Source organism: Scomber japonicus, chromosome 11 (genome assembly GCF_027409825.1).
Source record: "Scomber japonicus isolate fScoJap1 chromosome 11, fScoJap1.pri, whole genome shotgun sequence".
Lineage (NCBI taxonomy): Eukaryota > Metazoa > Chordata > Actinopteri > Scombriformes > Scombridae > Scomber > Scomber japonicus.
The window spans coordinates 10,367,763-10,392,937 of NC_070588.1; the positions used below are offsets into that span (position 1 = coordinate 10,367,763).

Genomic DNA, 25,175 nt, shown 5'->3' on the forward strand with positions numbered 1-25,175 from the left:
CTGGGTGAGGCGCAGACCCGGATTGCAGATCTTGAGTCGTGCTGTCTGGAGGTTAAAGACACGCTACTGGCGACAGTGAGAGAAAACGCGGCCCTGCGAGACAAAATTGTCGATTTGGAGAGCCGCTCACGAAGAAACAATATGAGAATTTACGGAGTACCAGAAGGAAAAGAGGGAGCGTCTGTCGTCGAGTTTGTGGAGGATCTACTTCAAAGTCACCTCTCACTCCCCGACGGAGTGGAGCTCCAAATCCAGCGAGCACACAGAGCACTGATCCCCAAGCCGACCTCTTCCTCATCCCCAAGATCTATAATTGTAAATTTTCTACAGTTTAAGATTAAAGAGCTGGTCCTGAGGAAATCATGGCAGCAGAAGATCGAGATGAATGGCAAGAGACTTTACTTCGACAACGATTATGCTTCAGACATTATGGAGAGGCGCAAAGCGTATGCACCCATTAAAGCTGCGCTGAAGGAGAAGGGGATCAGGTACCAGACACCCTACACGAAGATGCGAGTCTACTGGGACACCGGACTGCAGATCTACGGGACAGCAGATGAGGCAGCCCAGGATCTTAATCGAAGAGGGGTCAAGGTGACGGTGACTGCCAAAACGAGCGCAGCAGCGGCCACGGAGGAGCGTCTGAATGCTGTGTTACCATGGAAACGCAACGCTGCTGCAGGTGGTGCTGCTCAACGTGCGAAAGAGAGGCTGACGGAGTTCAGACGGGATACAGAGTAGGACAGCTACAATGAAGAGATAACGTGTCTCAGGTGAATTCGAACATTGTTTCCATTTTATCTGACTGTTCTTTTTGTATCAGAGTGGAATGAAACGCATAATTACGAGCCGCGCAGGACAATGACTCATGAAGCTGACTATGTCATCATATCAACGAAACCGACTAGAGGGAGTGTGTTTTATACACACCAATGTTGGACAATTCTAGTAAAGGTGGGTACTCTCACACTACTAGGGAGGGCCCCTACAGCGTTGAGGCACTTTGCCCTCCTCCCACCAACAGGGACCCAGAGGGAAGGTTAATCACTTCTCTCACTTTTGAAGTCACACTGTTCATTGTTCAATTGATGTTTATGTTCCTTATGTTCAGAGTTGGATTGCCACACAAAAGATTGAATATTGATGACAGAGTATAACATTAAGGTAATGTCGTTGAATATTAATGGTTTAAATAGTCCAGTGAAACGTCAAAAAGTAATGACTAAATTGAGGAAAGACAGGTCGCAGATTGTATACCTGCAGGAAACACATTTGTCTAAACAGGAAAGTGAGAAGCTTAAGAGGTTTGGTTATTTAAACTCATTCTATAGTTCATTTCGACATGGCTGTAAAAGAGGTGTAATCATACTTATTCCTAACTCAGTGAAATTTGAATGTACCAAGGAAATTTGTGACAAGGAAGGGAGATTCATTCTTGTGAAAGGTAGACTGGAGAATGAAATGGTAACATTGGTTAATGTATACGCCCCACCAAACAGTGACAGACAATTCTTTAAATTCTTGCTTGATACTATGATCACAGAAATGGATGGAATATTAATATGTGGTGGAGATTTCAATTTAGTAATGAATACCAAACTGGACACAACAAACAAAAATAAGAATCCTAGCCGTGTTGCTAAAATGATTAGGACGACATTTAAAGAATTTGGGATAATTGACACTTGGAGGGAATTGCACCCTTCTAAGAGAGACTACACTCATTACTCAGCTCCGAATGACAGCTATGCTAGGATTGATTACTTTTTTACAAACAAGAATGAACTATTTAGAGTAAGGAAATGTGAAATACTAGAAGCGGATGTTTCAGATCATTGTGCAGTTTACCTTGAAGTCAAGATGAGAGCACGGGAAAAAAGTACACTATGGAGGTTAAATGTTGGGTTATTAAATAACAAGACAACAGTGGAAGAGATGAGGGAAGACATTACTACCTATCAAAAGGAAAATGACAATGGAGAGGTAAACCCTGTCATTTTATGGGATGCCCTTAAAGCAGTTATACGAGGAAAACTAATTGCAAAGACAACAGCAGTCAAAAGAACAAGAGAGGAAACTTACAAGAAGGAAAAAGAAAAGCTGTTTAAAATTGAACAACAACATAAAAACATGCAAGACCCCTCACTACTTCCAAGAATTAAAGAAATTAAAGACAATATAGATGGGATACTAACTGCAGAAATAGAGAAGAAAGCAAGATATCTGAAACAATCATATTATGAAGTTGGACCGAGGGCAACAAAATTGCTGGCAAAAAGGTTAAAAAAACAACAGGCTGACAGGACTATTCACAAGATAAGGGATATAAATACAAATCAGATAATCTATGAACCTAAAGAGATTGAAACCAAATTCATGGACTATTATAGAGATTTATATAGCCAACCACCCTCTGCCGACTTAGACCAGATGATAGATTTTCTTGAGGACCTAGATTTACCTTCTATTGGGAAAAAACAGAATGATCTTTTGACCTCTCCCATTACTAAAATGGAGATAGAAAAAGCAGTTAATAAACTAAAGAACGGCAAATCTCCTGGAAGTGACGGCCTACCATCCGAGTGGTATAAAATATTCGATGAACAACTCATACCACTACTCGAAGCAGCATTTAACCACACTCTTGAATATGGTGAATCCCCTCCATCCTGGAAGGAAGCTATAATATCTGTGATCCCTAAGAAAAGCAACAGTGAGACTTGTTCAGATTATAGACCTATATCACTACTCAATGTGGATTATAAATTGTACACCTCAATTATTTCGAAAAGATATGAACATTTCACTAATGACATCATAGATGAAGATCAGACCGGTTTTATCGGGGGGCGCCAGACTCATGATAACACAAGAAGAACCCTACACATTATTAATCACATCCAGAATAAACATACTACCGCAGCCTTGATAGGCCTAGATGCAGAGAAGGCGTTCGATAGTGTTAATTGGACTTTTTTATATCAGGTACTTGGTAAATTTGGACTTAATGACAAAGCTATTCAGTGTATTAGGACACTATACCAAAAGCCAACTGCTAGGATAAAAATTAATGGCAGTCTCACTGGAAGCATATCATTGGAGCGATCGACCAGACAGGGCTGTTGTCTTTCTCCAACTTTGTTCGCCATCTTCATAGAGCCCCTGGCACAAGCAATCAGGCAGAACAAGGATCTCAAAGGGATAAAGATTGGGGGAGAAGAACACATTATTGGCCTTTTTGCGGATGACGTGATCTGCTTTTTAGAGGACCCTGACAAGTCTATTCCCATATTAATCAATCAATTAGAGACTTTCGGCTTCTGTTCTGGATATAAGCTTAACTTAACTAAAACACAAATCCTAACATTCAATTACACTCCATCCCAAAATATAAAACAAAAATACAAACTGAATTGGACTAAAACAACAAAAATGAAATATCTTGGGGTCACCCTAACACAGAAAATGGATGAATTATATGAAGCTAACTACATTAGAATGGACAAGGAAATTCGGGATGATATGGATAGGTGGGCCGTCCTTCCACTAGATATTGGTTCACGCATAGAGACCATCAAGATGAGTATTCTCCCCCGCCTTCTCTACCTATTTCAGTCTTTACCGGTCCAGATACCGGAAAAACAGTTCAGAGCATGGGACAAAACCATCTCAAGGTTTATATGGAATGGCCATAGACCAAGAATTAAATATGAAACATTACAGCTTAGTAAGGAAAAGGGAGGTATGGCACTGCCAAACCTTAAGGAGTACTTCCATGCAGCACAACTTAGACCGGTACTTTGCTGGTGCGACAAAGACTATATGGCAAAATGGAAAAATATAGAACAATTTATACAAGGAAGAGAAATTCGAAGCCTTATTGGAGATAGGGAAGAAACTATGAAAATAATTGAACAAGTGGATAGTATTACTCAATTTACATTAAAAACATGGTTTAATTTGACACAAAAATATAAACTAGAGAAAGAGCTTAGACTTCTGAGATGGATAGCCTATGATAAGTGTTTTATCCCCAGCTCGCTAGACCAGAGGTTTAAACAATGGATTCCAAATGGAATAACGGCAATGTGTACTGTAATGAAAAATGGGAATCTCATGAGTTTTCAAGAAATTAAACAAAAGTATGAGCTAAGTAACCAAGACCTATTTAGATACCTGCAACTAAGAGATTATTTTGACAAAGTAATAAAACACACTGTAAATTTGGATAATGGAATAATCAATACCATTATTGGAATCTATAAATCTAAGAGGTACAGAACAATATCTACAGTCTATGGCCACCTAATGGAGAAAAGGGGGAATACAACCTCATATATAAGACTGAAGTGGGAACGAGAGCTGGGTGAGAAAATTTCTGAGGATGAATGGTTGCATGTTTGGAGAACACAACAATCAACTACGTCATCGCGTGTGTGGAGATTATATTGCTGGAAGAACCTAATAAGATTCTTTATCACGCCCAAAATCAAGAGTAAATATTCCTCAGTATCTCAACAGTGTTGGAGAAAATGTGGGGCTATAAATGTAGATCATTCTCATGTTTTTTGGTTTTGTCCTGAAATTGTAAAGTTCTGGAATGATGTTCACCATGTTATTGTTGAGATTCTGGGCTATGATATACCTAAGTCTTGTATGTTACTATATTTTGGCTATATGACGGAGAATGTTGTATTGAAAGAGGACAGATATTTACTGAAAATTTTGTTAGCAGCTTGTAAGAAGGCAATCACGAGAGGGTGGTGTAAGCCGGACCCTCCAACACTAGATGACTGGTTGAGAATTGTGAACGAAATTTATGCTATGGAACTATTGACACATAAGATAAAGACCCAAGAAGAACAATGTCAAGAAAAATGGGTGAAATGGCTTAACTTTCCACCAACGACAGACCAAGGACTACCATACTAAAACACAGGAACAGCTTGTAGAAGCTTGACAATCCAACTTGTTTCTTGTTCTTTTGTGTGTTTTTTTTTTTTTTTTTTTTTCTTTTCTGTCTGTCTGTGTTACCTCCCTTTGGGAGCTCTGTTATTCACACTGTCAAAAAATGCAATAAAGACAAAGTATAAAAAAAAAAAGAAGCCCAATAAATTCTTTACATTTTGACACGATGACTGCTTTAATTATTCTGCAAACCCTTGTAGAGCCCAGAGGAAGAGTACTTATTTATTCTACAGCAGTATTATATTTGACACACACACACACACACACACACACACACACACACACACACATACACCGACACACACACACAATTTATCATGCCCTTCAAAGAAGAGCCGCAACATCCCGTATGTGATTGGTAGCATCACTGAATGCTGGCACCGCTCTCACTGCAAACCATTGGCGCTCCAGGGTTTGCATGTTATTTAAACACAGCGGAGATGAAGGAAAAGAGGATAATAACTACCAGTTAATGACGGGACACCAGAAATTTGACCTCTTTTTGAAGCTGACAGTACGTGAAAGGTTCATGTCTAGAGGAGAAAACACTTGGGTTCTGAAGCAAAGTAAGCAGTCATCCTTGTGTAGACATGTTCATTCATTCACACTTCTCACTATAAAGGGTTGAAATGGCAGTGTTTCAGTAATGTTGTGAAATCATCTAAATCCCCTATTATATGAACACACACACACACACACACACATACACGCCTCTCTCCCTCAGTCTCTTTTTCTAATCTGATGAGTTTACACAAAAGTCTTCAAGTCAAAATGTAAACATTTTATTTCCCTACAGTTGGAGATGGAATGTATTCATTATTATTTTCATCATATAAACATTATAGTGCAGGATCACCTCTCCTTAACCCATTACTGCAACGACAGGCTATACGGTCTGTTTCTTATTCAGATACACATGCTGGCATACGGTTACAAAGAAAAGCCCATTTCGGAGGAAGGTTAGCTAACAAACACACGACACGACATAAGTGCTGTGAGGTCTATGTTTGGATAGTTGATAAAGGTAGCCCGGGGATATTTTTGCTAAGTTGGAGTCAGAAAAGGATGGTTCCGCCAAGCTGGTTGTTCTCCAGACCCAAACACCCCGTGGCTTTGTTTTCATTGTACAGTTTGGAGGTGTGTGTCTGTATATAACCCACACCATTAAACCACAAAATTCAATCTTCTCTGTCCAGAAATTGATTTCAAAGTTGTACAAAAACAAAAAAGACCTCATCATTACATCTGCTTCAGAATATTTGTTAAGCAGATTAGTGGTATTTACTCAAACAATTCTCCAAATGTTCATGTGAACAGAGAAGGATTTTGTTCTGGCAGCTAATGAAGGAAAAATATTCAGACAAATGAAAGTCTCATTAGAGACTGATGCACCAACATAAAACAGGTTTCAGTTGTAATTTTTCTTTTTACAAACCTACATGGCTTTCCATTCAGAAAGCAATTTTATATCAGGCATCAGCAGTAAAAGCGAAAATCCCCCAGGAGGAATTCAGTGAAACGAGCAAAGGCATGAGGCAGTTAACAATGATGCTTGGAGTTCATTGTAGAGGCTGCTCTCTCGTGAAAAGCATCTATTAAGAGCAGCCACTCCAGATCATGATGACGTGAAAACAGCAGGTTCGCCCACAGTCAAAGAAATAAAAACTCATCTTCATAGTTCAGTAAAAAAAAAAAAAAAAAAAAATCCTAGTGTACAATGTAACCCCTCCAGCCAAAGTGTTCTGTGTCACTTTGCAGTTAAGTTTTTCAATTTGCGCTGGGATGAATTAACAGGAAGCAATATAGTGAGTGCTCCATATTTCACCTGGATTGTCTTGTTTGTCTTCAAATAAAACACTGCATTATGACATCAGAATAACAGGAAATATGCTGTAATCACATAGCAATAGAAATTGGTTTTAATTATTAACTTAGGTAACTAACCACCAGTTTAAATGAAGTAATTGAGGTCAATGAGGTTAAGTCAGCCACTTAGAGAGAGATATTGGATTAAATACAAAGCAATACCCAGAAATTATCTTCCCTACTGTTAAGACTCTTTGACATTTACTGGCGCATGATAAACAGCCATTAGGAGTAGATCCAGGTAATTGAGGACAAAGGCTTCAAACAGAGGAGCACTTTGGCTTCTCTTATAGACAGGCAGGAATTTATGATTAATTGCTAGTCTGTCTCTACTGGTAGATTCTTCTCTTTTCCCCCTCTCTTCTCTTTTTTTTCAGTCTATTTTTCAGTCTTCATTCAGTTGCTTTTTTTTCTTTCACTCTCTTTCCGTCAGACACTTGCAACATTGGAAGTGTTGTCATATCAAAAAAAAGATAAGCAATAAAAACAAAGGAGTATTTTACATCCTTAACGGAACGTGAAAATTATATGCGTGGTGCCTTACACAATCTTATATAAAGAAATTGCAAGATGAAAAAGTAATACAGTTTTGATGTGAAACAAGTTCCGAGTCAAAATTTGTCCAGTGTAAAATTTAAAATATGAATGCGTATATTATGGCATGGAACATTTTCAAATAATAAGAAACGTGTGTGTTCCTCTTGCTTGTGAAGTTAATGATAGGTGAGCACATCTTCCAGGAATGAGGCCCAGGATGGCCTTAATAACATGTTTGACACATTTTTTGCTGTACATTAATATTAGATATTCCCTGTTTGTTGACTAAACACACAGATAAAGGCTCCCTGTCATACGAGTTAAAGAAGAGCAGGCATCTCTCTATGAATCTAATCATACAAGAGAAAAACCAACACAGTAATTGCATGAGACCCAGCAGTGACCCAACATCAGCTATATTACAGACATCAAAGAGCTGGAGGAAGATGTTAAGAGATCTTAAGAGAGATGTTAAGAGAAAAGGCAATTTTAGCTGATCACTTCAAGCGTGCCCAATCTGATGAAGAGGAGAGTCAGTCAAGTGTGAATATGTCTGGTCTGAAATACAACAGCTGCCCTTGTCTGTTGGACTGCCATTAGACAGGGATCTGACCTCAAGTTGGCGTAAGGCAGCCGGCTGCGGTCATGAGGTCATGGGTTCAGATCCTAAGGTTCTGGTGGCTGAGAAATGGGACATGACAGTTTTTTTTTTTTTTAATACAGGGATTTAAACCTGTTTGAAAAATTAGAAAGATTGATGGAGAGAGCCAATGAAATGGAGATGAGAATAAATATCTCTTCCATCAGCCACATGTAGATCAAGTGTAAAAAATCCATAAAACTGAGTCACATGCAAGTGTTTTCATTTTTAAACACATACCTTACCAAATCCAAATTACTACTATGATCGGTTCAGTGTCATTTGGTTGATGCAAATACTTATTTAGCCCATTTATACCATTACAAAAAATATATTATTATTTTAATACCTTGTTTAGACAAATTCCTGATAAAGTTTGTGTTTGCGACATTTTTCTTTTGGAGAGGTAGCTGAAAAGATTGACACTAGTCTTGTGTTTGTCCATTCAAGATGAAGCTACAGAAAACAGCTAGTCTAGTCCTGTTAAAAAAAATAATTAAAAATCAACCTACGACACCTCTAAAGCTAACTATAAATGTTTGATCTCGTATTTATTGCAGTAATCCGTGAAAGTCACAACACTAGGTCAAGAAATATATTTTACACATACATTTTAATTATAGTTTCAAGTAGATACAAATGGCACCCTATACTAGATTAGGGGGGAATAGATGTCATCATAGAAGCAAAAACTGAACATGCAGTATTCATTTCTCCCTCACTCACCTTGCTGCAGTATTTTGCCAAAGTACTTGTTGTGGCTGGTGCAGTTCCACCGGCGGTATCTGAACTGGTACTGGCACTCTCTTACACCCAGCCTGGCTCCTTTGGCCACCTCGTTGACAATCTCTGGCTGAGTCTGACACAGCTCAGCCTGTTTCCCCGCCAAACGCTTCGCCTTCCTGCATATGCTGTTGGGATCCATCACCAGCGGACTGCCCACCGCCCTAGAAAGGTTTAAACAACATCAGAGAAGAGAACAATCTCTCAGTAACATGTCAACAACATAAGGTTCTTTTTGTTGAGTAACACCTGTTAACTTAATCACACGGTAAACATTGTGTCTGCACACATCAGCCACAAACCAAATGCAAGCTACGTTTTCTTTGCGGCTGCCAAGTCTGCCAACTTTACCGACCACTTCTCAGTCGAGGCGACAATATGCTTTTTGAATAGGCACGTGGGAGACAACAGAGCACAGTTTCCCAGAGGGATCTTAGCTCTGACGTCAGCTTCAAAAATCTGTTTTTTTGCTGTTGGACTGCACTCGGGAGAACTGTGTGGTCCTCACAAAGTTGGAAGTCAAACAGTTGGTCTCTTAACAGACAAGCCGTTTACAGTTGATCTTAATGCTAAGTTGATTTTTGGTAAACCAGAAGATTTGGAATAAAGAAGTTTCCAGATGATACAGTTTCCCTGTAGATTTTTTAGCAGTTAAGACCATCACCACTTAAACCACAAATATCCCTCAAATCAGTATTCCTAAAAAAAAAAAAAAAAGTCCCATAGTAGATATTATATTACTAAAAAGAAGGAAAAAAATGTTTAAATGTGTGGCAAAATAAATCAAACATGTGACATGTATTTCAAATATTTGAAACATTAAAAATGCATGTACACATATCATGTGTTTGATGAATATGGACCACAGACCTCCTCTATAGCTAAGACAGATGAGTATATGTAATGTGGATAAATAGTTTATTCTAACTCTTAATGGGAAATATGGGTTTGGCTTTACGACTGAAAAACACTGCCAGCATCTGTGGCGACTTCAGTGGCATAACAGGAAAGTGACTTTATGAGATGATTTTATTTCTTTTCTGTCCTCCATTCTTTTCCTCCTCCTTTTGCCTGAGCTGTTCCCAGCTCATCCCCTCTATGCTGTTAACCCTCTTTCCCTTTCACTTATATCCACCTCTCTCTTGCCTCCACAGTTGACTTTTAGTCGCCATAACTTTACCATGAAATAGGAGTATGAAGGGTATACATGAAAGACAGGGAGAGAAAAAGAAAGCGAGAGTGAGCGAAAGACTGCCTTATAGGTTTTCATTCAGCCTTGTCCTTGTTAATCTCACCACCTGATATCATTCATCTGCTTTGTGAGTTTGTTTTCAGAAGCAGAACAAACACTCTTGCCAATCCCCTCTCCTGGCGGTCTTATACCGAGCAAGACATTTGCACACACACACACAAACATGCGCATTCATCCTTGCACATTTAGTCCTTGTTCTCAGCCAGATGCACACAAGCACATTGTGAACAGACTTGTATCTTCAGCCCTCAACTCAACATACAAGAGTATGCATAAGTTATATGAAAATGTATGTCTTTTCATTTGAATAAAGCAATTTATGTGGTAGACTAACATATCAACACATACAGTGGCTGCATTTGAATCAAAAAAACATTCATAGAGAATTTTGTGTCAACCTCTTTGCCAATAATGTCATGGAGAGGGAGCTCCAGAGGCAAACTGCCCAAATACTGTTAATATTTATAATGGCAAATAGCATGGTTTATAGTTATGGTTTCATTGTAATCCATTCTAATAATTCAACTTGTCTGAAGATTAGAAGTAAAAGTACCTAATCCCACAACGTATGCTGGATATGTAGTGTATAATGCAATGATCTGGAAATCATAGTAAAAGATAATGAACACACTGTCCATAAACATACATGCATGCGTGCATGTTCTTTATAAAAAGTCCTTTTGTTTACATACATCTGCACAGTCTCTAAGGACACCCACTGCTGCATTCCTTCTTTGAGTATTGAAAGTGTATTGACAACATTACTATGGAAACAATGCTGTATTTTCAATACAGGTGTTCTGTGTACACGGTACGTGTTTCTCAAGTGTCTATGTGTATGGCAGTCACACAGATAATTAAAACACACAGACACAGTCTGTATGTGTTACTGTAATTAGTGGGTGCCGGTACAATACTTAGCAACACACACTCCCTCTTGACAACCACTTATTATCTACCCACTTCCATGAGGATGTGTGTGTGTGTGAGAAAGTGAGACGGGGGGGTGGGGGACTGATATTCATGCATTCAAGTGTATTTCTATGCAGTATGTTCTGGTTTTTATGGATGTGAGAGAGATCATCTTTGTTTGCTTGTTTGTACCTATGTGTATGTGTGTTTGTGTTTGTGTGTGTATGTGTATGTGTATGCATGTACCAGGGGCAGAGCTGGGTAGCCAGTTCTGTCAGCAGCTCACAAAAGCCAGCCTGGTTTTTACAATGGGAGGTGTAGAGTTGTAAAACTAGCGAATGTACTGGATGAAGTTTTGTTCTGAGTCCTAGAAGTGAGAGGCAGAGTCTTTAACAATGAGAGAGAAAAGTTGCCTCTTTCAGCACAAAAGCAAATCCTGCACAGTGAAAGAGTTAAAGATTAGTTTGTGGAAGAGCAGCTGTTACGATAATAATAAATAAATAATTGTAAAACAGCATATTTTGTGTACACGTGCACTTTGTGTCCAAAATGGACTTATAGTATATTAAAGAAACATCAATCTAAAAAAGTTAAGTGATCCATCCATCCATCCATCCATCTTCTACCGCTTATCTGGGGTGAATTTGGAAAATAAACCAGTATTGTACACTGTCACCTGAGTGATCTGGACTTTCACTCCACTTAACACATAAACATGCCTAACACATCCTTAAAGTGTTGCATTGGGTCAGTTTTGAAACCCTATATTAGATTTTATGTTTCCTTACTATCATCATAGGGAGCAATATGTCATTTTTCCCAGTGCGTCAGAGTTCACAGTCTCCGCCTCACTTACAGACATTTCTCTCTGTGCGATCAGCGCAAGTTCACATGGATCTCTTTATTAAGTTTTTACGCTTGACGTTTGGTACCTAAGACAGGTCACAACACATAACCACAGTAAATTCACATGCTGGCATTTGCTTTTATCTTGGGTGGCATAACATACATCTTAACTTATTTTAACAGTATCTTCCTGACCCTAAAAGGCTGCATAATACACTCATGGGAGAAGAAAATGAATAAACAGAACAGAGGAGGAAACAACAGCAGTCCTACTGTTTCTGATAGCTGCCCTTTGTTTGTCTATGAGTGCTTTAAAATTAAGACAGAGTAATGTACTATGTAGGTAAAACAATATAAAATGTGCTTTTTCTTTTTTTACACAACAGAGTGAAATCACCCCTTCATTTTGGCTGAACGCTGTTCTCATAATCCCCCTTGTACCATCTTGAATATAAGTTTAGAAACAGGGCATGAGGAGTATTAGAGTGAACTGAGGTGAAAGAGTACATCACTGGCGATATACCCAAAAATGGGGTGCATTAATTGGATAATAGGATGACTTTAAGCCCAGCATTCTTGCCCTTGTTTGGGGTTCAGTACATAAAAGTGTGCATCCCTGCAAGGTAGAGAATGAGAATCCAAAAGGTGCTAAGAAAAGCAGGGAAAAGCAGAAATGCAGAAAGAAAATGAGCAATTATTGTGACGATACATTTGTTAATTTGAAGGGAGACCTGAAGAGCTTCATGTGTTTGCACAGCACACAATGAATTACTGAACACATCAGTATATGTCATTCATAGTTACATTGCAGTATTGTGTACTTTCTCACTTCTCACTCTTTTGGTTTTCATGGAGCAGTAACAGACATAATGGTGAATAAATTTGAATCTTAAAAAACATGACTTGGTGTCATTTTCATTGGTTTTGGTTGAAATAAACCAAAATCTGTGCATTGTGAGTCCAGCAATGTTATAGGAGGGTCATGCTAAATTGGTGGAGCACTAAACAAATAAAGAAAAGATTCTACTGCCTCATATAAAAGGAACCCTTAAATAATGATAATAAGATGTCAGGTATATGTGCGTACTTGCAAATACCTGCAGTTTGCACTCAGTCTCGCATATACACACAGACATGCACATTTGTCCAAACAGGTGCACTCGCTGCTGTGCAGACATGCAACACAGATACAAGCTCATACACTTAAGAGAAGGAACTACAAAGTCAGACAGTAATCAGATCATCTCCATGCAAAGTGCCACTGTTCTTCAGCCTGCTCATTTTATGAACAGAAAACAAAACACTGACAAGGATGTGCAGCCATTGATATCATCAGGTCCTTTCAGGACACACTGTCTCGCATGAGTAGTTCTTCATGATGATAAAGTCCCAAAACACAGACAGAGGGTCATATGGTGAGAGATAAAACAGACTAAGTAACAAAAACAACAAAATCAAAAGCACTGATAGCAGGACTATACATGCTACTGCCACCTGCAACAAGATAACAGCAGGTCCCATCCAAGATCTGAACTACAAAGGTTGTCTGCAATATTCTGATATGGCCATGTAGTTTTTCATTGATTGCATAGACTGATAAAATTCAATTAGCTCATAAAAGTGAACATTTAATTGTTTCAAACATACAATTTAATAAACATACAATCTATTAAAAGGCTTGTTATTCATGTTATAGCACCAAATTAGAAAAAAACTTCAAGTGAAAGTTTCAAATAAAGATATGAGAAACAGATACCCCATTCAGACTTTCGTGGCCCAGATGTGGGTCAGAAAGAGATTAAACGCTGGTGCTCAGAGCGACCTCAGGTTTCATTAAGGATCTCACAGCACCATAGATAAATTGCTGTACTGTACCGAGCCCTTCTTTTTTTTTTCACTCCACCCATGAATGGGTGAATTTCATCCCTCCTTAATCCCTCAAGTATGTTGGAGATGAAGACAGTCACGATATGCCAGAGAAAGAGAGAGAGAGAGAGAGAGAGAGAGGGAGAGAGAAAACAGGTCGAAAAGAGGCAGAGAGGGAGAGGGTGGTGAAGGGTTCAATGTGAGATACTAAGGAGACAAAATTAGACAAAAAGAGATAAAGCAAGAAGATAAAGGAATGGAGATGGAAAATTTTATAAAAAATGGGAAGATGTTGGCTTGCCCTGGTGGTCCAGTGGTTAAGCCATGCCATATAATTGCAGTGTCCCTGGTTCGAATCCAGCAAGGGATCTAAGCTGCAGGTCATTCTCCTCTCTCTTTCCCTGTTTCCTGTCCACCTCTCTGCCAGCTACTGTCTAAATGAAGGCAAAAAAAAAAGAAAAATGGGAAGATGTCTGAAACATATTTTATGAGAAGGAACTACAATGGAACAAATTCAGCACCTTGCCAGAGTGCTTGAATGGACAGTGTGAGAGCACTCTTTTTCATGACCCAGCAGTCTGGGATACGTTTCATCCTGCTGTTTTTGCTGATACAAGGTAAAACAAGGTTGAGAACAATAAGATTCGTCAAAATAAAAAGTTTCAGCACTCATAATTTGTAATGCACCCAATTTAAATGGTCGCAATAAAGTGTGACCAACGGGAAACCAACACCACGAACCAATTTCACATAAGAAAAACATCCAACATTTGTTTGGTTTTAACAACTTGTTACTGTGGCACACCCAAAGGCACTGACAAGCCAAAGACAAAATTTCTTCAAGAATGGATTTATTCAGCGGGAGTGTGAAGTTGTTATACTCTGATGTGATTTGTGGAGCTCAACTTTAGCTATGAAATATAGAAAGTAGATTAAGTCCAGTTGATAGGAAGGCTGCTGCTTTCTTTTCTAAAGAGAGTGTGACCGACAGTAGTGAAGTACTGGTAAATTGAGTATGCGATAGCTCTGTTAACTTAATAATTAGTTTTAGATTTCTTTTAACATAATTCAATTGGAAATGATAGCAAGCAGCTTTTGGCAAGCTGTGGTATGTTAGTTAACAGCTTTAAAAGTACAGTTACATTGCGGTGCGTCTCATTACTGTACTTATTCACTATGAGTGTGTTATTGTGCCATTACAGCATCACAGTCATCACAGTCTTTAAAACTGAAAGGAGTAGATATTTGTCCTGTTATTTATTGGGAAATCTCACTTGCTCACCATCACAGGCATCATGACAAAGGAAGCAGATCAGACAACTTTGGCACGTTCCGATTTATTATATGAACAGTCAGAAAGAACAGGAACACTCCAGAAGCTCTGCTATATGTAGTAATCAGCAAGGAATCAAAACTGTCAACATCACATTAAGGCTACATTAGCTGGCGCTTACATTTCTAGCTATTTTCTGCCAACTCCAAAAGCCTCGACAACTGTTTTTGCCCCTGTTCGTCAAAGTATAAGGGCATTTTTAGATTTCTTGGACCGTGTTTTGCCCACTGTCCTATGTATGTCTGGCACCGGCACATGGTGGAGTATGCTTCCATGCACAGCCCCACACACATACACACACATAAAATACACAATTTAGTACAGTACCTGATGCCAAACCCACATCGTCATTTAATCTTTATCTGTGCCCATCTCCCTGGTCCTGATTAGACATCTAGCCTTTCAGACCAGGAGTGGGGTGGAGGAGATAAGATCTGCTACAATGAGACTTTCTTCTGGTGATGATGGCAGTTCTGAGAGTGTGTGTCTGTGTGTGTAAACCTATGACCGAATTAGTGCATTTGTACATCTTTGAGTGCATGTTAAACAGATTAAGCAGGATCCACTGGTTAGAGATGAATTTGGACTGACACACGTATAAACACACACACACAAACGCAGTGTGTGTGCACCTGTGGGCCTGTGGCACACTCCAGGCGGGCTGTCCGCCAAACTGTGGCTTTCACACACAGACACACATACACACACAAACACACACACATATGGAGCAAAGTTGGCCCTGCTAAGCACTGCAGTCAAAACCAGTATAAGAGAGCAAAGACATTCCTCACTCCTCTGAGTCTCTGCTCTCAAGCCAAATGATTAGAGCCCTCTAATCAGTAGAGGCTCTGAAAGGACAGCTATCTCCGAACATTTCATCTCTCTCACTATTTGCCTCTCACAGTAGCTCTCTCTCTCTCTCTCTCTTCCTTCAGCGACAACGTATCTATATGATAGGTATTTTCCTTTCAAAAGACAAGTATGGCTAAAGACAGACAGATAGAGACATTGAAGAGGAGCAAGCATGAGACGGAGAAAAAGAAATGTACGATGGTATGTCCAGCAGCTTTCAACAGAGAGCATCATTGTCCTGGCAAACGAGGGAACAACCCACAGGTGTGGTTTCACCCTAGCTGCACCACAGTCCGCCACTGTGTGTGTGTGAGAGCCAGTGAACAAGTGAGTGAGTGAGTGAAAGAAGATGACAACATATGTCAGTAGGGATGAAAAGGAAGTAGCTGGTTGTGTTGATTCCCTTAATCCACTACAGCTTAATTTAAAATAAATGTCCCGTATGCAATGTCAGGAGACGGCCGACATACAGAGCAGTACAGAAATGGGCAACCGGCATGAAGTGAATTTTGACATGTAGTGGAACAATGTACCGTTAATGTATATATTTTCTTTGTATGATATATATCCTGTATGTCAAATCAATTTTTAATGAATGTAACTCCCATTTTGAATAGAATTCAGCTCAGGTACATGACAGGATCTTGCCAAGTAGACCAAGTACTCATGTAGGAACATTGCCTTTTCCTTTTCCACTCCCTAGCTGAGTCACAGCACAGTTCAGCTGCAGACCAGAACCCCTCTGACTAATAGTGACGCTAATATGATGGTAATACTTCAAGACCACTTTATGATGGCCGGTTTGTATACAAACATGTATACAAAACTCCTAGTAGAAAGAGAAGCAGACTCAGATGGCTGTTGTGACACTGAGCAGCTGGCTCTTAAAGGCTTTTACTCTCCAACGACTCACTAGCCTACAATTACCTGCTTATGTGATATCCTCCTGTTAGGCGAGCATTTAAGATGTGTGTCATTGTCTTATGGTAATGTGTTGCCTGCCTTATGGTAACGTTTTAACAACCAAATTAATGTTTATTGCCATGGTAATGGAAACAAGTAAATAATTTGTTTCTGTCATTTACTGCAAGATGGATCACAAAAAGTTCTGCACCCTACATACAAAAGTTTTATAAAATATTTATATTTATAAAATATATAAAATTATATGGACCTCCCATGTATTACTAAGAGTTAGTTTGGTTTAGGCCTAAAGCTGTCCAGTGTCTGTGACATATGTTACTGTACACAAATCTAAGCAAGTACAATATGGGTTTTGTGTCACTAAACTGTGAAATCAGTAGGCTTATGGTATGGCTAATGACACTTAGGAATTACTGTGGGCCACCTGCTGGGTGCACGCGTGCGCTCTGGGGCCTACACTGGTACCTGCCCGCACCCAGAACAGTGTCCCTCATTTGGAGATGAGAAAGTTGGCAACCCTATTGAGTACTGAACTTGTAATTTCACATTATTCACATTAGATCGATTGGAGGACTGAGAGTGTCGAAATAAGTTTTTAAAAAATACATTTACCGACCAAAGAGTCTCACAAGGAGGCTCTGACACACACCTGCACGGCAGCTAGCACAGACTGTATTAAAATAAGGCCAGCAAAACTCTGAGATTGATACTACAATTAAAATTCACTTCAAATGAGATGTGAACCTAGTCAGGTTATCCATTGTCGCTCACTTACGGGCTAACCCCCTTCACGTTTCTTACAGTTGGGGCAGCAAAAGATGAGACATTTCTTAGTTTTCTAGAAGCTGCAGCATTTATTAACCTGTACTGTACATTTACTGCCAGACTGACAACTAACTGCTGTCCTTTTACTCTACTCTGCTTGCATTCACTGTCACTTTTCTGTCATTCACACACTGACTACGTGTACACATTACGTACTGCCCTATGCCTTATCGGAGCTACACCACAAGGAGTTTCCCAGGAAATGAGTCACATTTCAGAACAGTGCTGCACAGAGACACTCCCAAATACTATTGATCTCTGAATGAATTGATATATGGTGTTATTTTTGGCATTAGAAAATGTTTTTTTTGGCCTGGCGGGGATTCTTGTTGCAGCCCGTCAGGCCAGTACGATTACAGTTGAAACACTGCTAAATGCCAAAGGAACATGTTGTTTTAGATTACATGGTTTTACTCCTAATTTTAGGGAGTAATGTGTGTTTAATGTGTGTTAATATACAGTGAGTTATAATTTACATTCTGCATTATACCTCGAGCACAGTACTATTTGTTATTGAGCTAAAAAATGGGGCTCAGATGGTTGTAGCTGTGGTAGAGCTGTGAGAGCCAGTTACTCACTCTGCACTCAACTCACCTGCTTATGTGATATTTTTCTATTAGCTTTGAGGTGGACTTTGGTGCACTGCTTGTTCCCTGTGGCTATTGGAGAGGAGCTGAAGACTGCTGCTACACAACCTCCTGGAAAACTTTCAATTGATTCTGTTAGTCCATGGAGTCAAAAAGGCCTCTTGAAGTTTAAAGGCAACACAATAAATTTCCAGGTTTAACTTGTCAGTGTTAATGTTATTTAGCCAATTATTTAAAGGTACTGATTTGTTACCAAACCAAAATTCAATTTATTTTGCATTTGTAGCTATCCATTTCCTTTAATCTCATGTCTATAAGGTATGTATGGATGTTGGATATGGGTACTCTGTGATTATCTGAAGTGCAATAAGGATAGCTTTGCTTCAGTTCAGAAATTCATTAAAAAAGTGGATATAGGTAATAAAGTGCTACCAGACACTAAATAAATTCTCCTGAGTTGTAACAGTTATATGGTCTCAGTAATTATTTTATAATGAGCTGAAGCAGTGGTTACAGATACACACCCTGTCTACGAGATTTTTTTTCTAATCTTGATAGATTATTTGGACGTCATTACATTCCCCTCAAAAAGTATTTGCTGTTGTAATTTAGTTGTTTATAAAATGAATGAGTTTATTAGAGACAGGATTGGTATAAAGGGTTGGTAAAGATTATGATGAAGAGACAGGGAGGAACAGACCAGATGTTTAAACAGCTGAAACTCAGCAGAAACACTCTTTTTCCGTTAGAACAGATGATAAAGAAGAAATGTGGCTCTTTAAGCATTTCAATGTGAATGGAGCTCTTTGCAAAAAAACAACCTGAAAACACAGACCAATGCTGCACAGCATTTTCAAATGTAGGTTTCTTTTCGACAGGAGGGATTGAACCCATATCCTCTACCTGAAGATTGTTATCAGTACTTACTATGATGCCAAAACATTGCTTTAATTTGACATCATCTCATCCTGCTGGTCCATCATTACATATCATTAATCCTGCATTTACAGAAAGGCAGGTACTTACATCAAATTAGAAGTTGAATAAAGTTTAATACATTTTTCATCTATTCCATGAACTGATTAATTTTTCCTAATTCCAGGTATTGGTGAAGGTAAATGCAGTATATGGCTTAAAAAGCACAGTTGCATTGCTGTGCATCAGCTTTGCTATGTTATGCTGCTGTACTGCTTTACCATTAGTAGCATTAATGTGACATTTACAGCATCCCAGTCTTTAATAATTATGTTTGAGTTAGTCAGTGATTTTAACAACAAAATGTCCGTGGCCACAGATGTTTCCATGAGTTACTCCATGGGCAAAACACTTTTGTGATGAGCCTTTATAGAACATAATTTTATGTTCTTATGTAGGAACTGATGGAAACTATTCATGTTTCCTATGATGATCATTCTCAGTCAAAGTAATAAATCCACACAGATTACTTGTGTGAAATAATTACAAGGAGTGCAAGTTTTGCAGTTTGCCTCAACCTACAGCGATCATGTGTGAAGGGACAGAATAATGGCAAAGTTGGGGAGACATGTCCTCTAACGCTGCCAGTCATACAAGGACATACTGTAGACTTACACAGCCTCTGTGACACTACAACCCACATTGACCTTGACTGAGCTGTGAATGAACAGTGGGAGGATTCGCTGGAGGAAAAAAAGATCACAAAGCTTCACATTCAAACGCTGCTGCTTTGCAGAAGTGTGTGTGTGTGTGTGTGTGTGTGTGTGTGTGTGTGTGTGTGTGTGTGTGTATGTGTGTGTGTGTGTGTGTGTGTGTGTGTATGTGTGTGTGTGTGTGTGTGTGTGTGTGTGTTTGTGTGTGTGAGAGAGAGAGAGAGGGAGAGAGAGAGTGCGCGGGCGAGAGAGAGAGATGAAGACAGAAACATTGGATATTGTTTAATGAAATACTGCACATGAGAAAACGAAAGCAAATCACAGACAGAGACCCACATGGACAGAAAATATGTTATCAGCAGATCTGCAGGGGCTGTCTGTCTGTCCGACTGTCACACACCTTGTGGAGCTGAGCCTATATGGATTGTTTTATGATGACATATCCACTGCGCCCAGAGGGCCACCTGACATTCCTGACTCTGAACCCCCCTTACACACACACACACACACACACACACACACACACACACACACACACACCCCTACACAAACAGACACCATCAACACCACCTCCACCAATCTCCCACTCTCCACTACACTGCAGGCAATGAACAGCAGACAGCTCTCTCACCTCCCTGTTTTTCTGCCTCTTTCCCTTCTGTCCTACTTCAGCCTGTTATGCTCTGAACACCTTAGGCTACCCCCCCCCCCCCCCCAAAAAAAAAATAGATGCCGCTTTATGAACTCCTTCACCCTGAACATTACCCTGGCTTACATGGGCAGTCTCAAGTCAAGCAGTTTGCAGGGAACCAACCATTATTCAGTTTTAGTTTTTTTTTTAAGTTTATAATAGACTTTAATTCATTACTATAGAAAAACATACAAGAATAATGTCCAAATAATGTTTTACAAATGTTCACACTTTCAACATGTAAGCAATAAGAATTCTGGTTGTTAGTTTGTGTCATTACTCATTTACTCTGCTTAGTTGGTCCACTTTTATAGATTATCTATATTTTATTACATAATGTAATTATTGCAGAGCACGTTTACGCAGTTATGATGGTCATATTCGTCTTTGGACTAGACTCCAAACCAAGTGCAGGCTCCCAAGATAGCCCGGGAACGAACTGAAGACAGTGTGAGTATTTAGGTGAAAAGCCACAACACCGGCAAGCCAATGCTGAGTGATGGTGCTGTGGATAAATATAGAAGACACGATTACGCCCCGCGTCGGTGCGCAGAAATCAAATAAAACTAAGTTGGGTGAGGTCATTTAAATCCCAGGTTGACACGAGACCCAGAAACATGTAACACGTGGTGAATAATACAGAGCACTTACCACCAGAGTCCGATGATATTAACCGGACAGAGCAAGATAAAAAACAGGGCCAGCTGGATCCGAGATAGACGAACCGTCATGGTGAACGCTGCAAATCCTCAAGGAGATTCCCCAGAAAATTTTAAACTGACAAACTCAGCCGACACAGAGTTTGAGTTTTACTTAAATACATAAGAGGTCCTTGGTTTCTGACGGTACGACTCAGCAAAACTTTAATGGAAACTGTCTGTCAAGGAGAGCGCAAAAAGTTCATCATCCAACTCCTCTTCTGTCGGGCGCATCTTAATGCGCAACAAAGTTGGTCAAGAGGTTGCTGAAGAGATGTCCGCTTTCAAAGGTGTGGTTAACCTCTTCATTGTCGTTCTGCTCTGTTAGTCGCAGCACATTACATGCTGTGAGGAGCCTCCTCAGACCGTGTTGAGGGAACGACAAATGACTCAAAGCAATAAAGTCCCGAGTGACCGCAAAAACGGCGCATAGAGGTTGCTCTGGTGGACACACTCTTAAGAGAGAGACACTTAAGAGAGATTTGAAACAATGAAATTAAAGAGGAGCACTGCTGCCTGTCTGGTGATGGTGACGGCGAAAACTTTTCAATAAAAAAACGTTTGGTGCTGCTGGATGCTGGTTGTTCTCTACGCGCTCTGAACTGAAGCACTGATGAAACTCGTTTTTGGGTGCGCACCGGCTGCAGGTAGAGGCGTCTGTGCCACAGTCTGTCGGAGTGTTTTCTCTGGATGAAAACTTCCAAGGAGAGGAAAAATGCACTGGTCTTCTTCCACCTTGGTGTGACGTCGCTCCGGGCGAAGCGAAATCCTCGCTGTCAGTCAGAGAGGGAGAGAGAGAAAGAAACTGCAATTAGAAACGGGGTAAACACACGCACGCACACACACAGAGAGAGCGAGAGCGAGAGAGAGAGAGAGAGAGAGAGAGAGAGAGAGAGAGAGGCTCATACTCAGAGCCTTGCCATAATATAAACGTGTGTTTACGGTAGACCTGAAATCAGAGTCTATGGAATGAGGTGATGTCAACACAGGTGTGGTTGTATCTTTCTGATATGTGTGCCAACAGCCTATCGGGGACTAGCTGGCACTTTGTGAAACCATATAGGAGGGTGTTTTGTCATGTGTTCCCTTGGATGTTGAAAAGATCACATCATTTTCGTTTCTTTTCTTTCTGTCTCTCTTCTTTTTTTAAAATAGTTATTAATATAGACGTTGATATACTGTGGGGTCCAAAAATCTGAGACCACTTTCAGATTCAAATAAATAATAGGAAAGTGGTCTCAGACTTTTGGGCCCCACTGTAGGTATCCTGTTGATTCACATCAGGCTTTTATACACAGAAGTATAAAGTTTAATTATTGCTCTCAATAGGAAATAGGAGTATATTCTGAATTACTATGTCTGTGTTTGTGTCTGTGTGTGTGTGTGTGTGTGTGTGTGTGTGTGTGTGTAGTGACAGAGTAGTATTCACTTATCTGGCCAAGGGCATATCCATTGAAATTCAACACCACTGTACTGTGGTCGCCCATAAAAGCCCTGACACCCAACTTCGTTCCACTGCAGTGATGCAATCAATCACAAGTGTAACACAAGGCAAACTCACCCAGTCAAGCACCGCTGTCGTTCATGAGGGTCTCTGTTCCATTCCACACAACCCTCATTAATAATATACCATCACTCAATCCTTATTCAATATAATTTAACCCTGATTATAGTCCCAAAATAAATAACATAAAAAGACACAACAACTTTAAAGTGTAATTTTTTTGCTCAGTCAACCTCAGTAAAATATGGAGTCTATAGTCAGACTGTGGTAGGTTTCATATATTTATTAAGACTTTTCCCATCATTTGTGTGTCATGCTATATGCACATGTTGAAATAAATCCATGTAAAACATGCTTGATTTAAATCATGTACCGTTTACTTTGCAGTGCTGCTGACCAGAGAACACCAAAGCTTTCTAATGTGATTTTCCCAACATTTGTCTATCCATTGGAACACATTTCAAATCAACCCGCAGACCTTTTCTGCACCATTGCTTTTATTTTTATTTTTGGCACTAATAACAGTATTTCCCATCTCTTGGCATTGCAATCCATGCAATCATTTTTTGAAATTGCGTGTGACAGCTTCCCAACTTTTTATAAATATGACTTCAGCTTTATCTGTGATCATTTGATTTTGTGTTCGCTAATAACCCAATTCAAGTGTTGAGTTTGTCTGTGTGTTTGACTGTTTCTGTTGAATGACGGTGATCCCAGGTCTCAAACACAAAAGAAGTAAAATGGTTTCAATGAGAAAACAGGTACACACACACAGAGCAATCACAGAGGGAGTCAGAACTGATAGACTGCTTCACTCAGAGGAACAGGTAGCTGTTGTAACTGGCTATGAATGTCAATCAGTCTGTCAGCTGAAACCACACATGCCAAAAGTTTGAAGAGGACACAATTTAACAGTTTTTGCATTTAGATTTCAGTATTTCAATGTGAACGGCTGGCGAAAGCAATCCACACTGGTGTGCATGTGATCTAACATGCCACTGATTATGGCTCCCTCTACAGTGTTGAATAAAGGCAGATTGCAGTAATTCACTAGCCTGCCAGATAATCAGATGCACAGTATGAGCAAAATCATTTGCAAATTTGTCAGTTGTTCTCTTTTCCTACTTGGTGAAGCTGGCCGGTACACTTTGTTGAGTCATTTCATCATTGGCTATTTCACTTCAATCATATCTATCTCAGTCTTTTGAATGGTATTTCCTCTCTGATAGACAGAACCATGTAGACGCTGATTTGTTTGTTGCAGAAAGGTCTCATGGGTTCATCCAGTTGAAATAGTTCCCCCCTACTAATTTGAGCTCTGTTTCATTGCAGAGAGTGTATGCCTGATGCAGCATTTCCACCATGTCAGATGAAAGGTGATGATTTTCAAATGTTGCAAGTGTTCATATCAAAATAGTGATTGCCTCATGCTGTTTCTTAGGCAGAGTAATGTGCATGATCAGCATTACATTTGGATTCAGTTGCTCTGTGTAATTTACTTTTGTTGATGTGAGGGATCCATGTAAATATGCTTTCCACACACTGCTGTGTTATTTACTGCTATGCTTGTCAAAATTCACCTTTGTGATTGCCAGTTGGATGTTACCTCAAATAGTAAAGTTGCACTACATAATATAATCAATATTTCTTCATTACAAATGGATCAAATTGCTATGAGTAATGTGAGAGAGGGCCCTCACAAATAACTATCAGCTGACTCTGCGGTTCCCTGTAAATTTCCCATGAGTATTTTTTAGAATAAAATATATCTTTACTGTCCACCCGGGTGGAAATATGTCTTTTGCTAACCAGAGAGATAGCAAAGCAGTCAATATAACATTATATTAAGTGTGACGTTGCACATTAAAAACAGTTCAAGTTATGTGTGTGGCTTAAAGCTCATCAGTCACTTTGAAGAATTGTTTTTTTGTTAGATCTTTCAGCTCTTTATTTTGGAGCTGAAAGTTTTGGTACATGCTCACAGCTCCCTTCAACTTCATTTCCAGCTGTGGAAGACAGATGTTTGCATCAAAAAAGCTCTGATAAACTCACTTTAAAATACCTGCACAGAACCAAATTACCAACACACAGTCAGTGATTAGCTGGTAAACATAGTTGAGCGTCTAGCAGTTAAAGACACAAATATTTCCCAGGCATCAGTGAACAGAACTGTTAGTGAATATCTGAATGAATATCAGACCTAATATTTGTCAGGTCAGCATAAACATAGCAGGTTTTTGTCCATAATCCCAAATACCTCTTTCTCTCTCTGAGGGCAACAGATGCTCTCTATCATTAGATCCTCAATATGTTCCAGGCTTTCTGGGGTTCGCAATATGGCATCAGAGATTAGAGTTCCCATTTGATTTCCCATGTGATTGTTAACGTCAATGAGAAATGACAGTACTGGATTTGCAAAATTGTACAATGAATGTAATGAAGATAATGTGTACTATATTTGTA

At 39.5% G+C, this 25,175-nt stretch overlaps 1 protein-coding gene across 1 annotated transcript in view; it reads right to left on the bottom strand.

Annotated features, from left to right (window-relative positions):
• Positions 1–21,241, bottom strand: part of wnt6b (wingless-type MMTV integration site family, member 6b) — a 31,686-nt gene extending 10,445 nt beyond the window's left edge. Inside the window, exons 1-2 of the mRNA XM_053328614.1 lie at positions 21,162–21,241; positions 8,738–8,958 (exon numbers count right to left, since the gene is read on the bottom strand). Coding sequence (XP_053184589.1) covers positions 8,738–8,958; positions 21,162–21,241 — 301 coding nt within the window. The remainder of the gene's footprint in view (positions 1–8,737; positions 8,959–21,161) is intronic.
• Between the last annotated feature and the right edge of the window lie 3,934 nt (positions 21,242–25,175).